Genomic DNA, 16023 nt, shown 5'->3' on the forward strand with positions numbered 1-16023 from the left:
ATAACCAATATCACATTATTTTTCGGGAATAGTCATGTGATCTAAGAACACATGACCTGTTAGTTTGAAGATAGGTCATTCTAACTGTTTTTCTCTTAATCATCTGTCTCGCACTTCCACTGTTAGGGTCTGAGGTCCTTGATTTTGTATTTTTTAATAACTCGCTATCAGAATTACTAAGTCAAATATTGTTTCCTGCCTAGAACCAGCCTGTTCTTCCATCATTTTATAAATTGATTTTATTTCTGATTGTCTGTAATATCGCAAGTGAGGTAGGTAAACGTAAATTTGATTTGACAGTCATTGATATATTCCTGTAATGCATTTCATTTCAACCAATTTCAGTGTGATGCCATTCAATTGTGCTGTCAATATTTTGGATTGTTTCTTCTATGAAGGTGCAAGGGTGAGTCTAGTTTTTTTTTTTGTTTAGTTCATTTTGAAGTTTGCTGTTGTTGTTATTGTTGTTGTGGTTGTTGTTAATTGCCTCTATCGATGTGGTTGTTGTTTTTGCTATTGGCAATTCTGTTGCTGTCTTTGTTAATTACCTTTGTAGGTGTAGTTTTTGTTGTGGTTGCTGTTAATGCCTCTATATTGATTTGGTTGTTATTTGCTGTTGTCATTTCTATCACTGTCTTTGTTTATTACCTTTGGAGTTGTTGCTGTTAATGTCTTTATTGATGTGGTCTTTTCTGTTTTTGTTGTTGTTATTACAGGTGTCAGTTCTGTAACTGTCTTTTTTTATTTCCTTTGTAGTAATTTTTGATGTTGCTGCTGTTAATGCCTCTATTGATGTGTTTTTTGTTTTTATTTTGTTGTTATTGTTATTGCTGTTGTCAATTTTGGAATTGTCTATGTTCATTACCTTTGTAGTTGTAGTTTTTGTTGTTGCTGATGTCCTTTTTGTTTTTGATGTTATAGTAACTGTTGCTACTGTTACTGACGACTTATAGAGAGGAGAGAAAAAATTCGTTTTTTTTTCTTCAAATGATTGATTTCTTAGACAAACTAAAACTGCTATATTTTTTCTATCTATTCACAAGAGCATAATGCCACTTTTAAAAAAATGAGTAGATCAACTTTGTGGTATTGAGTGAATAATGCATTTCTTATCAGCTCCAGTCCCTTGATTAGTGAATTAATACTAATCACAAGGACCCTCGTACAGGGGACTGGTTAGCTCAGCATTCTGACTTATTATTTTCTGTGACTAGTATGATATACGAGTTTCAGTCATTCAGCCTTTTAAAATGTTACTTTTATAAGAGTTGTCCTCATCGCTGTGTTCACTGTGTTGGAGGCAACCAAGGGATACAATCAGTGTTATCACTGTTATGTTAAATACATTCCTCGTATATAACACAATTGATTTTTTATTTATTTATTGAATTGTCTCCCCTGATTAGGTAATCTTCCAAGTGGCCCTGACCATCCTCGACTCTCAAAGTCAAGTCCTATTAGATTGTAAAGAAGACGGAGAGGCAATGGCTGTACTGTGTGACTTTCTGGACCGTATCACCAACACCAACTCCACCACCCCAAACATCATTCACACGTCCAACACATCAGCTGTCAATGTGGCAGGGGACAAGGATGTTAGAGTGAGTGGTCCAATTGATTTAACGCTCACCCGTATGAAGTAGATTTCCTGGGGTCAGAAAAAAAGGAGCATACAAAGGGCTTGAAAGAGTTCAACTCCCCATGGCCTCAAAAAAATTTTATTATCTAATATCTTTTCGCACTTCTCTACTCACTTCATTTCTTTATTTTTATCAACATAAGTGCCTGCTCCACTCATTTTTCTGAATTCATATTGTTTATAGTGATCTGTCAAGGTATAAGCAATAGTAGACTCCATAATGAAGCCATAATGTCATTTATTTTATAGCTTTTGTCCACAGTGTTTTTCCCATGCATCTAGTAGTGCTTTATTTACAATGGCTATATGATGATTTATGATTATAGAAAGTCTTGAACAAAAATGAATATAACAACTTTTTAAAGAACAAAATTCTTAACATGGAATGTCAAAAACCCTTCTTCAGCTAAAAACAAAATCAATTAAACTGACAATTTTTTTTTAATGACAGGAAACGATGGAAAAATGAAAACCATCCATTTCTGATTTTACATGAAATAAAATCATTTTAATTTTGTTGTCGTTGTTGCCTGACGAAAAGACTTGAGTCTGACTATTCCAAGATAATTATTTTGTTCTTTTTTTTTAAGCTTTTTGTTTTCATTTTTGTTCAATATTTATAACAGTCCTTAGCTTGGAACAGTTTAGTATTCACTTTGACTTTGTTATGATTGTCCATTAAATGTTACAGTTTGTTGTAAATTATTTCCTTGTAACCTCTCCTAACCAACCAAACGTCACATTTTTAACGGTACAATGAACATTTTTCTTTTTCAGATTTGTTTTGCACTGAACAAAATTTGAAGAAAATTCTTTGTGATATTTATAAGAACTTAATACCATTTTTCAAAGTCTTGCTTTGCTACGCTTTACAAAATTATGTATAGTATGTACTTATTGCTTTTGACTTTAAGTGGGCAAAAAAATTGTGTTGTGTAGGTGTGACATTTTGGGGAAAATCTTGAAAATGGTCAGTAAGGAGAGCTTCAAGGCAACAATCCGAAAACATATGAATATCACCGTCCCAGACAAAACAGAAAGAATAATGGAAGAAAAAATTGTCCCAATTGACGTAATATTCGTCTTATTTACTTAATAGAAATTTCTCAATTCTTCAACTGAAAGACAGATGTATTTTGCTTTTTATTTTGTCATCTCTCTGCTCTATCTATATTATAAAAATTAAATATGTTTCTGCAGGAAAAAACAGACGTGGGAGAGTTGATCCAAATCAGCTACCAAAAATTCTGGTCCATCACAAACCAAGACATCGACAAGCTGAGGTTGAAACACAGATTAAAAGTGGTGCAGGTAAGATTGAATTGAATCATAGATTTAAATTACAAGTCAGAAACCAAATTGATAAATTTTATCACATGGATTGATAGTATACTCAAGAATTTGTTTGCAATTGGACTTGTGCAGATACGTAACCTTAGATAGAGTTTACCAACCTCTTAGGGCTGCAATGCCAAGAAACCTGACTTCAGCATTAAGATGAGTGGGAGGAGCACACCTGGCAAGGGCCTGGCACTGGTCAGGACAAGCCATGCTGGAGATGACTTCTTTAGAATTTAAAGCAGATTGCAAAATATTTTAGGAATTTGTTGTAATAGTATTGCCAAGTGCTATACAAGGTTTAAGTTACTTATTCCAAGTGTGAGAAACGAGGATATTATTATTATTATTATTATTATTATTATTATTATTATTATTATTATTATATTATTATTATTATTATTATTATTATTATTATTATTATTAATGTTATTATTATTATTGTTATTATTATTATTGACATTTATTATTATTATTATTATTATTATTATTATTATTATTATTGTTATTATTATTATTATTATTATTATTATTATTATTATTATTATTATTATTATTATTATTATTATTATTATTATTATTATTATTATTATTATTATTATCATTATTACAACAAATGTTCATGCATCTATCTCCACTATCTCACCTCCTCCAATACCCCTATAATAGAATATAGAGGACAGCACCAAGAGAAATATCTTGCGAAGTGTTGCCATCCACACCAAGTTTGAAGGGAAAGAATTGGATGATCTCTATCATCTGTTTAAGGTGAGTGAAATTAGGTGATAGGAGAGAGCATTAGAATCTGTCAGGACTAAAGCCTTTTTTTCCCCTGCAAATTCTGAAAGTGTGAAAACTTGCATGAAGATACAGTTTTGGACATTGTATGTGCACCCATTTGAAAAGCAATTCAAATTCTTTGATGATCCAATAGTGGCTAACTTTCCAGATAAGATCGGGACTGTCCCGATTTGGCAATCTGGAGAAAGTTTTAAAAAGAAAAATTTGAATTGTTAATATGTATGGAAATGACCATTGCATATCCCAGGATTATTATTTTTTGACAAGCAAAGGAACAGAAAAGGCTCTAAATCTAGATTATAGTATATACGAGTTCAAACATATTGCTGTTTTGAGTCATGATTGTGCCCGATTTAGTTCTTTAAAAAAAAGTTGGCAACTATTTTATTAAATTTGGTGCCTGTTTTATTTTAAATGTGCCATTATATTGTTCAACTGTTTGAAGACTTAGCAAGTATTCCATTCAACAAAAATATCAGTATTCAATGGTGTCTCAATTCCTTTTTTTTTTTTTTTTTGGAGGAGACAATAATCTATCTTATGTCATATGAAGTGACACCTCTTCCTTTAGAGCTGCATCTCATAGTGGGCCGGGAGGTACATACTGTATCTTCTATCTCCTTATATCTGCTTTCCAACTTGCTTTCTGTCTTTGTCTTGGAATGAGATTACTTGGATTTGTCCTGTCCCTAGCCGGAGTCCTGGATGGGAGGGAAACAGTCAATTGCATAGTTAGTGTTTTGGGAGATGATATTTTTTTCCTTTTAAATCATCTCTCTGTTATGTATTACAATTTTTGTTATTTTTAATGTATAGTGTAAGCATTTGAGTGTATTCATCTTTGTTGGATTTTGTGCTTGTGTCTGGATGAGACTTATAGAAGATCTCAAACTAAGTACATTGGTGGTATGCTCTTGGAATCTACATCTGATCCCTATTTGTTCCTAGTTCCCCTTTGTTTTACTTTTTCTTGGGTGCTCTAATTGTAATTCTAGAACTTTTTACGATCCCATTTTCTTCCTTTTTACTGGCGCTGATATAACCTAAATGTGTTGCAAGCGCCATAAAACCCTTAAAAACAAAAACAAACATTTAGAGCTGCACTGGCTACCCGTGATTTATGGAATTGATTACAGAATTATCACACTGGTTTTTAAGTGCATCCATGGATCTTCTCCAAAGTACCTTAATTAACTTATTGACCTGAATTCCCCTGTTCGGAACTTGCACTCTTTCTCTGGTGGGCACTCCTCAGAACAAATTAAATGCAGGTAAAAAAGCCTTTTCAACCATTGGCCCCCTCAATTTGGAATAAGTTACCCTTCGCAGTTAGAAATTGCAGAATCCATGGAGGCATTCAAGAGTAGGTTAACTCACTCAATCCTAGAGATTTTTGCTACTTTTCAAATTTGGAAAAAAAAAAAAAATGATTAAAACTGAGCATGTACATATATAGCTTTATTCAACTATCATTAACATGCAAAAACTAAAAACATTAGCTTTGATAGTACACCAATAATTTTTTCTCAGAAAAAATGTAATAATGTAGGCATGGGATAAAAGTTACCGGGATAAACTACGGATATAGTCGGTCTTAGGGTTGAGTGAGTTAAAGCTATTGGGTGAAAAAGGGTTTTGAGCCAGAAACGTTCCTTATTTGGTAATTTTTTCTTTGTCAAAGCTGTTATATCAATTTTTTGTTCATTTCTTTATACCTGGCTGCTTACAGAATTGACACTGTCAAATACAAATTATAGATGTACCTTTCAAGCTGAGGGTACCGATAGCTCAGTTGGTAGAGCACTTGCTTCACACGCAAAGGGATCAAGATCGATCCTGGGTGCAGTCGAGATTTTTTTTCTGATCTCCCTGTCTACCCAGCGGTGAATGGGTAGCTGGGGGTTCTCTTAGATCTGGCCAAAAGTACTTTGTGATAGACCAGCATCTTATCCAAAGGATATCAAGCAATTTCTATTGTCCGTTTTATGCTATAGAAACCGGGATAAACTCCGGCTCCATGAGTCTAATGGCTCTGAAAAACTTTACGAGCTGCATATCTCATCCTATATGTTCATTATTGCTTTTGGCTCAGGACCACTTGTAAAGCATATTTAGCTCATTAAGCAGATATTGCGCTATGTAAGAGTTCATATATTTTTTTTTCTTTAGATTATCATCAACCCCAATGTAAATCTTATTATTTAATCCATCTACTTTGTTGCAGGAGGAATACCTAACATCTTGTTACTGGAGGACTCACAGAAATATAGAGGCAGCAGAGAAATACGACCCCAACCGTCCTTACTATGAACAATACAAAGTGGACTTTGATCAGTTCCAAACCCTCTTCCTTTCCCTCTCTCCCTGGGCATCAGGGCAGCACGCAAACCTTTTAGCAATCCGGGCATTCAGGGTAAATAACTCTAGTTTACTTATTCTTTTTTTCTCATGGCAATGCAATGGAATGTGGCTACTTGCATAGAATAAGAGGGGGGTGTGAGGGGGTGGAATAGAGGTCAGAGAAAAAAATCTCGACTGCACCCGGATCAATATCAGTCCTTTGCTTGTGAAGCAAATGCTCGACCAACTCTCCCCCCCCCCCCCTCCCCATTACTTATATGGCGATTATTATAAAACAAAGCAACCAAACCTATTTTTTTTTTCATCAACTAATATATAATGTAATGTAAACTATTTATAGTCTTTATTAAGTTAGAATGTGGTGAGAATTCGTCACCTCTGGTACTGGCAACAAGAAACAATTGCAAAAGATAATAAAAACAAGAAAAAAGTGGGACACTAACCCCAATCTGTCAGTAATTATATAATAGTGTGGTGTGTGCCAGGGTTTGGTCAAGCCAACCGGACACCGGTGTGGATCACTATTTAGTTCATGCATATCTGGGTGGGCAAGCCAAGCTCCCTACATACGGCTCATCTACCAAGAAGATGTGGTGATGGTTCGAAGTAACATCTGGTGGGCTCTAGATACACCAAATTTTGTGAACAACAAGCGATGTCCATTGGATGTTGACAGATGTTCGTGAGAGAGTCCTCCTCTCTCATCCTCATTCTCCTGAGTGGTCGTAGTGGAGACATAAGAGACGATTTTGCAGTAAAGCACTTTGAGCACGTTTAGTGGATATTGCGCTATATAAAAGGTCACTTTTTAAGGGTCCTCCATCCAGATCTGTCCTCAGAGTAAGGCTTGCCATAAGATTAGCCTCAAAGTGACCAAAACATTCCATTCTATTTGAAGAAAGTTGGGAAAAAATCTCGACATCACCCAGGATCGATCTCAGTCCCTTTGCATGCGAGATATTGGGACCCCATTGTATGAATAAACATGACATTATTGTTTCATTCTGTTCCAGCTCTTGGACGAAAACCAGGACCAACTGATTAATTTCAAAGAATTTGTGAATGTGTTTGGCACAATGTGTAAAGCTGACATAGAAGAACGTGTCAAACTGCTGTACGAACTCCATCTCCCACCAGCTTTGTTACCATCCGATCCTTTAGACAACTCACCCACGTCTTCCAAATCAGATAGTAAGTTATACTCACTGTTCTTTCTCTTCATATCTATTTTTCTCACTTTCATTTGTGTTTTCCTTTGCCTTAAGTACTGAGAGTATTCACATAACCCTTTCCTTACCAACTGCAGGAAAATTGTCACATTCATTACAATACAAACAACATTTTTCTTATTCAGATTTGGTTTATAAATCACAGAATTTGAAGATAAATCTTTATTATGTTTACAAGAACTTAATGCTGTTTTGTAAAGTTTGTTTTGCTCAACAAAATTATGTATGGCTTGTACTTATTGCTTTTAAATATAAGTTTTAAAATGCAGTTTGTGTGTTGGGTCAGTAAAAATCTTGAAAACATTGATAAGGAAAAAGTTATCTCAGAGTTTGCCAATCAGTATGAAATTGTACATTTTAATTAAAAATGTTGACCAAAACATGCGCAAAAACTTGAAAATTTAAAACACTACATAAAGCTAAATTTGGCATCTGCTGTTGGAATGTTTGGTTCTCTTGTATTCAGGCTCATTCTCTTGAAATTGATGATGCATTTTACGTAACAGAACAGATCTAGATCTGTGAAATGGCATTAACTCAGTCAACCCTAGTCCTCTATCTCCTGGCTGTCCCTATAGAGCATTGGTACTTTTCAAAATTGAAATATAGACACAGTCAGGTTTCTCTAATCCAGAACTCCACAATCCGGATGTCTCCATTATCTGGACAGGTTGCCTGGATTTTCTTCTTTATTTGTACACTTTAGGGACTCTGTAATTTGGATAAAACACTGGGAGCAGAGGTGTTCATTTTGGAGAGACGTGACTGCATATTCATTCACTCAATCTAAAAGAAAATTGGCATGTAGGCTAAATAGTTCAATTCAGACACTATTAACATGTTAAACCCTAAAATAGCAGCTTTATCAATGCACCTATAGTTTGTCTCAGAAAATCTATAAAATGAGAGTGTAAAACTAACTAGAGCCAGATAACAAGATAGTCAGTGTTAGGGTTGAGTGAGTTGATGCTCTCCAATCCAGCCCGTTGTTAACCAGATCTATCTCATAAGATGATGTGATATTTATTGGTAAAATAGCTATTACATTATTCCTCTTGTAGCAGGATTGCAAGGATAAATTGAGGTCTGTGATGGTTTGTTTTTGTCTCTAACAATTTTTTTGCTGACATGTGATATGTATAACAATTAAGTCATGAAACTTTTTAAATGAAAAAGAATACACTCTTCACACCAGTTAAGATTTCATAATATTTGATTTGCTGTTGTTGTTGTATGTCATCCCTTTATTATCCACAGACTCCCAAGGTCTGACTGAATCTACAGGCTCATTAGATGACGAAACGCCAACCTCGGAGACTCCTGAGGATGGTAAGACATTTGGTTTGTGTCTCTCACTCAATAATCATAATTAAAAATATGATACAAAAATTCATTTTTTTTTATTATCTTGTAATAAAGGTAGGAGGGAATGAAAATAAGAAAATGAGAAAATGACGTCTAAAATTGGCACTCACCAAAAATCAAGACTTGAGTGGATACAAAGAAATTACTTGTAGATGCAGATAGCATAGGATTAACTTGGATGATTGAATTGATTAAAATAAAAGTAGATTTTCTATGAAGTGTTTTTAACCCGTATATCTGGTGTGTGCTGACTAACTTTGACGGGATTTTCCTGTGCCAACTCACTCTTCACAGTTTATAGTGTTTTTGTATTTTTTTGTTTATGACATTCACCTGTGACCGGTAGTCCCAGGATTTGAGTCCTACTCTGGGTAGTGCAAAGTTGAGTCCTTGGAAAATTTCAAAGTGACATATTCGGGAACAGGCACTGGTGCACTCCCTAGTCGAGTGATTTTTTAAAGGGATTTTCTTTCTACTTTGTCTGGCACTGTTTCATACACACTTTTCCAGTCCTTGGAAAAAGGCTATTTTCTTAAATTCTTTCATGGCACTTATTTTGTAAAATGGGTACCTGGTGGACAACAGCATTGTCTCTTTTGAAAAAAAAATATTGAAAGAGCAATTTACGCGTGTCATTTCTCATCCGGCTTGGGACCCCTTGTAAAACTGTTTAAGGTATACAACAGTTCCAAGTTTGTTTGTTTTATAAAATTTATTTATTACACCTCTTTCCTGACCAGAACTAGAACTGCCACAACTTCCAGGCTACAGCACAAGTCCACTTGCGTCAACATCACCATCCAACAACTCATTAACCATCCCACGACCCAAGGAGGTCAAGCCAGAGGATTCGAGTGTCGATGCCAAACCTAGTCTGGTAGAACTGGTGCCGCTCGACTCTGTCATCGGAAAGAAGGAAGAGGAAGTAGTTTGTGATGATGGTGGTAAACCAGAAGCTGTAGGTTTACCATCATCGTTGTCATCATCACCAAAGACAACTAATGCAGACATTAATGACAGAACAGAACCAACCCAATCAGAAGGAAAGGATGACAATCTTCAATTTGAAACTGGAAATGAGAAGGTGATAAAATCTGGCCAGGAGTCTTCAATTACGGCAGAATCTGTGAAAAGACCAGACCAGTTGGATACGGCGCAAGGTAAAAAAAGATGTTTGATCTCATGCTAAATTTATTTAAAATCATCATCTTTTTTCATTAGAGTTAATGCAGTTAATATTTGCAGATGAGATCATCATAGAAGAGATCTGTCTCCAGTGCGATATGAGGTTCATAATTGAGAAAAGTTTCTTGAAGTAATTTTAAAAATATTTTTAGTTTACAATTCTACTTGTAATTTTTATGTCTTTTTACGTACTGTAATCATTATTATTATTATTATTATTATTATTATTATTATTATTATTATTATTATATTATTATTATTATTATTATTATTATTATTATTATATTATTATTATTTTTATTATTGTTATTATTATTATTATTATTGTTATTATTATTATTATTATTATTATTATTAATATTATTATTATTATTATTATTATTATTATTATTATTATTATTATTATCATTATTATTAATATTATTATTATTATAATAATGATGGTGATAAGTTACTTTTATATCGCTCAACTGCTACATAGTGCTCATTGGCACAATTTATGGTGATGATTATAATAATGGTAATATTGCTTTTCCATAACAGACAAACCCAAATTGACCCCAAGCTACCAACTGCCATGCCGAGTGGTGCCACGACTTCGTAAAGGAATCAGACGACAAGATTTCTCACATTTGCCTCTCATGAACCAGGTAAACTGATTTAAATGAAATCTACACACAATAACAAGCATCCTTCCTTTATTGTGACTGTAGACTTGTTTGTATACTTCATTTTCCCTTCAGTCATCATTTCTTCTGAGTCGCAGTTGTCTGGGGGGTTGTGATATCTCAGTTGGTGGAGCACTTGCTTCACAAGCAAAGGGACTGAGATCGATCCCACGTGCAATCGAGATATTTTTCTGCCCCCCCCCCCCCCCCCCCCCCCCCCCCAGCCACAGATCAGTGATTGGGTAGCTGGATCTGTTTGATCTAGTGGAAAGTAATTTGCAATAGACTAGCATCCTATCGAAAGGGTAGCAAGCAACTGAAACGGGGATAAACTCTGGCTCCATGGGCCTTTTGGTTCTGAAGGACGGAGTTGCATGTACTTTCTGTTATGTAAAAAGGATCATTGCAAATGCTTGAATTGGATGCTTGTATTTTGCTATATACTTTCAAAGTGGAAGGTTACAATTTTGTCTAGAATACACTTGTATCAGAAAATTTACTAAACTAGATTATTCATATAGCTCAATTTCCACTAAACGCTCAAATCACCCTACAGGTCCCAAGCCAACAGAAATACTTGACATGTTGGACGTGATGCCAGTTAGGCAACTTTACAATTTCCCCATCAGAGACAAAGCTGAGTATGGTGAGAGAATGTGAGTAAAGACTTCGACTCCGAAAGCAAGTGTCATACCACTAGACCACAAAATGGCACATTAAAAAAATGGACCAAAATTGTCAGCTATTGGAATTGTTTGGTCTTTTTGAATTTTTGGCACGGCCAGGTGATAAGGAATGATGCATTTGGGTAGCATTGCAGGTCTGTCTTATCTGATGCATCTCCTAATTGGGGGGGGGGGGGGGGGGGGAGGAGGAGGAGGAGGAGGAGGGGTGGGGGAGGAGGAGAGGAGGAGGAGGAGGGGGGAGGGAAGTCTCTCAAAGTTGGATCATAATGTACACCAGTTTTGGAGAATTTCCCCTTTTATTCCCCCAAAAACCTTATATCTACACTTTTGCAACAAAAAAAAAAAAAAAACAAAAACAAAAAAACAAAAAGTCAGATAAAGTTTTTGATGAAAGACAACACCAGGACATTTATTGGTAAATTGGCTATCGCATCGTTAGTTTTTAAATAAATATATGAATATTTTTCTTTAAAAATATAGAAAAAAACATTCTCTGTTCAGGTTTGAAGTATGATGAAACAAAGCCACAGATTGTTTGTTAAGAGTACAGAGACTAATAGAGAGAACTGATACCTAATACAGGATTCAAACCAGATTCATTGCCTTGTGAACCAAACCAGTGCAGGAATCTCACATCTTAAGCTAATTTAGATAAGATTTTTCAATTGACGTGACTTGACAAAAAGCCTTCCACCTTCAATGTCATTGGACTCAGCAGCTTCGGCCTTTTCTCTTCTTCTTGCTGTAAAGATTCTCCATCAGTCTATTATGTGCCTTTTTCTCCGATGTTCAATAGCTCTGCCTGTGATGTTAATCTCATGGTAACTGGTATTTCAAATAGCTATCGAGAGTTGATTTATGCATATTAATTGATGATTCAAAATCACAGCAAAACTCTGGTCTTGATACCATGTTCTTTGGTAAGGCACATTACACAAATAGCTCCATTTGACTCAGGTAGGAATGAGTAAGATTGTCAGTACAATAGGTGACTTTCATTGTATAAAATGAAAGTATTAGTTCCTTATGGCCTACTGGGCATTAAATGAAATAATAATAATAATAAATAATAATAATAATAATAATAATAATAATAATAATAATAATAATAATAATAATAATAATAATAATATATACTTTATTCATCCAAAAAAAATGGAAATTCGTTTACAGACGTGGCATGGATAAAAATATATAAACACAAAGTTGAGAATCTATGGCGACAATGTATACTTATATATATGCAAATGTACAAACATGTAAAAATATACAACTAAGAACCAATAGCAACACCTTATATATTAATCCTTTCTTTAAAAAATATAGCTTTGTGGAGAACATTGTGCTTATTTGAGTCAATAAAAAAAATTATACGGCGCACAACTCTACTGAAAGATTTGAAAAATAGAAATGTATTTTTTACAGATAGATAAACAGATAACTTGATTTCCTTGTATAATTTAAAGTCAGTTTGACTGTTAGTTGAGTCAAACAGATATCATAAAATATGTACCGACGACACTAACACTTTCAAAAACAACCAATTTCATCACTGTAAAAAGTTGTCATTTTGGCGTTTTTACGACAGGAAGAACAACCAAAATGTGAAGCACAGCTGGTGTGGTGAACCCATGGAAATGTACTATGTAAGTGTATATTTAAATTTATTTTGCAAATATGTTTCAATTAGATATATTTACTCAAAACAATTTTTTTACAATCCTCTCCCCCCCTCCATTGCCCTTCCTTTTCCCCTGTAACTATGCAGGAACAATTTATCCAGATGTGGCGCATTCTCTATGACATGTTTACAGACACAGAGGAAGAACAGCAACTCTATCACAGCATTGCCACAGCTGGAACTCTTCTGCTTCAGATTGGAGAAGTTGGAAAAAGATTCCGTAACCCATCAACATGCTCCTCCACAACATCCGACAGCCTGGCTTCAGGAAAACCCATTTCTTCATCAGAATCATCAGAATCAACCCCTCTATCAACGTCAGCATCTGCAACACCTTCGACTGATGAAAAACTTGTTGAGTGCAAGGAAGCTGAAAATCTAGATGGTGTTGGAAATGATCAAGAAAAAATCAAAGGTGATGAGAAGGTATGTGGCAAACAGGAGGATGATTCGACTTCATCAAAGTCAGATAATAGCACTAAGAACACCAGTCAAGAAGATTCTGCAGATGGTTCTCCTACCAATACTTCCAAGCCTGACAAAGATTGGTCCATTTCGTTTGAACAACTTTTGGCTTCTTTGTTAAATGAGCCGCCATTGGTGGAATTCTTTGAGAGGAAATACGATATCACCGATGCTGTGAATGCCCTCAGGAATCGTCGGCTGGTCACACGTTTGTCCAGCTCTCCTGAAAAATCATCTTAAGTAAATAAAATATGAAGTGGTAGAATTCTGGGATGACGGGGAGGAGGGGGGAGGGAAAGGATCTTTCTAAACTGGACTGTGATGTACTATACTAGTTTTGGAAAAAAACATTTTTTCAAATAACCTTATCTACACTTTTGCAAAAAGTCAGATATAGTGTTTGATTAAAGATAAGCCACAAATTGTAAACCAAAATGTTTTCTTTTTCTTTTCTTGAAGGAGTGGCATTATATACATTGAAGGTTTTTGAAACAAAACAGTCTTTTGTAAACAAATCATAGCAGATAATATTGATATGCTGAAATAAAATGAAATTTGCCTTTAACTAGAATGTTTCATCACAATTTTTGAGTACATTACAGTGGTAGCCTATGAAATATATAGCATATTCTATCTCGTTAATTCTTGCTAATACATTTTGACATAATAGTGACACAAATACTGTACAAAATGATATCAATAAATTGACATATGATTAAATGAAATAAAGAGAAAACAATTCACAGTGAACACTCATCATATACATAGAAACATCAATATATATCTTTATATATATAAAATAATGTACTAGTCTACTGTTCCAGAATTTCCTTATTTTTTTCTGGAAATTTTAAGATTTGATAAAATGTACAAGAAAATGCGAAAGTCTCATTTCAGTTCCAGAATATGTTAATAGATTCCACCCGTATGTCTGATAGACTTTAGGTTATGAATCTTTAGGTAGTTCAGTATTGGACAATCCTGTTTATAAAAACATTTACAAAATGCACCATATATAGTTTGTTAAATTTTGCCATTGATTATTTTTATATGTGACTCATCGGCCCAATCTGGTGTTATGTTGGAATGAACTAGAGATAAAGAGAATTAAGGGGCAGTGTGGCTCAGCAGTCTGATCCATCCTATAGCAGAAATTCGAAAACTACACGGACATTCAAGAGCTGCTGTGAAGACACTGTTTCTATTGTTATCACATCAACGACACATAAAAAGAATGTCAACATTTTACTTTTTGTGGTCAAAGAGAAATAATTCATGGAATATTTTCATATTAGAGTTTCCGTTGGGTCCATAAACTGGGTAAAGGGAGAAAAAAAAATTGTGAAATCCATCTGTGACATGTGTCCAACGTGCTGTCAGCAATAAAAAGAACTTGAATATTTATATAGTGTAATATCCACTTAACGTGCTCAAAGCACTTTTACAAGCGGTCCCTATCCAACAGCAAGGGGTGAGACATGACACCTGTTTGGCGATTTTTCCAACAAAAACAACACTGTAAACAGCCAGATACTCATTTTGCACCTGATTACGGTGAAAGATTTTGATTAAAGATTCTTTTCCAAGGACTCAACTTTAGACCGCTCAGAGTGGAACTTGAAACCCGGACCTTCCATTATGAAGGCAAATGTCATACCACTAGACCACATAGACGCATAAGAGTCTGGATAACTGAAAATAACAAGTATCCGAAAATCTGCCAATGAGTTACAATTCCATTTTAACCTTAAGGTTCACACTAACATGATACCGTTTGAATCGATTGGTCACATATTTAAAACCATTTTCACTCTCCATTATTCAGGGGTCGTTATCCCTTGTTGCAATGTGCCTAAAACCTACATTAAAGGATTTGTATTTTTTGTTGTTATGACGAAAAATATAAATTAATTGCTTTGATGCTTTTTAATTCTATTTTTGCCAGGCTTTCAAAACAATACATTAGTGATATTAACCCACCTGATCAAAATATACATCAGATTATCAATATCATGAATGTCAATAGCTTATGATTGTGTTTGTTTGGTTTTTATTTTGGGGGATGGTGGGAGGCGGGAGGGGTTGCGTAAAAATATGAAATATCTCTGAAATCAACCTATGGTATTATATAGGAGAAAGAATTGCAGAACATGTCTTTAACTTTAATTTACAAGTTAGCCACAATTCATTGAATATCTAGGAACAAGTAATAGTGGGCAAAACTTTTTGACTCTTCTACCATTCTGTATCAGTTTTCCTCTTCTATGCAGCTTACCGTCTTTGTTATGGAGTGGGACAATTTAATTTTGCTATGCCCTGGCTGAGGACGTCATATTCCGAAAGTTGTGTATGAGTTCTTTATGTGTTTTTAATTAGTTTCTATGTATGATTGAGTGTGAATGGGTGTTAGAATTTATCTACCTATTTCCTTTACAGTGTTTGTCGGTTGCTGGCATTTGTTGACCATTTGTGAGATTATACTTAATAATTGAGGAAAGTGGTACTGGTTTTAACTCATATTTTTTATTTTTTTATTTTGTTGAACACGTCTTCTTTGTATTATGTTCCTGCATGTTTGTGACTCCAAGTTGGAAGGATAAAACTT

The 16023-nt window shown here is 34.6% G+C and overlaps 1 protein-coding gene across 4 annotated transcripts in view; it reads left to right on the forward strand.

Annotated features, from left to right (window-relative positions):
- LOC144978358 (TBC1 domain family member 9-like) overlaps positions 1-16023 on the forward strand; it is a 59027-nt gene that overhangs the window by 31935 nt on the left and 11069 nt on the right. For 2 of the 4 annotated variants that reach the window (XM_078924288.1, XM_078924287.1), the window contains exons 22-31: positions 346-406; positions 1407-1601; positions 2840-2950; positions 3647-3745; positions 6003-6191; positions 7153-7330; positions 8626-8697; positions 9474-9893; positions 10462-10568; positions 12861-12918. In XM_078924288.1, the coding sequence (XP_078780414.1) occupies positions 346-406; positions 1407-1601; positions 2840-2950; positions 3647-3745; positions 6003-6191; positions 7153-7330; positions 8626-8697; positions 9474-9893; positions 10462-10568; positions 12861-12899 (1471 nt within the window). In that variant the 3' untranslated portion in view covers positions 12900-12918. Of the gene's footprint in view, positions 1-345; positions 407-1406; positions 1602-2839; positions 2951-3646; positions 3746-6002; positions 6192-7152; positions 7331-8625; positions 8698-9473; positions 9894-10461; positions 10569-12860; positions 14651-16023 lie in introns of those variants that run through there. The other 2 variants (XM_078924285.1, XM_078924286.1) reach the window with 2 other exon arrangements.

This window comes from Berghia stephanieae, chromosome 8 (assembly GCF_034508935.2).
Source record: "Berghia stephanieae isolate SIO BIC M18660-M18661 chromosome 8, UCSD_Bste_1.3, whole genome shotgun sequence".
NCBI lineage: Eukaryota > Metazoa > Mollusca > Gastropoda > Nudibranchia > Aeolidiidae > Berghia > Berghia stephanieae.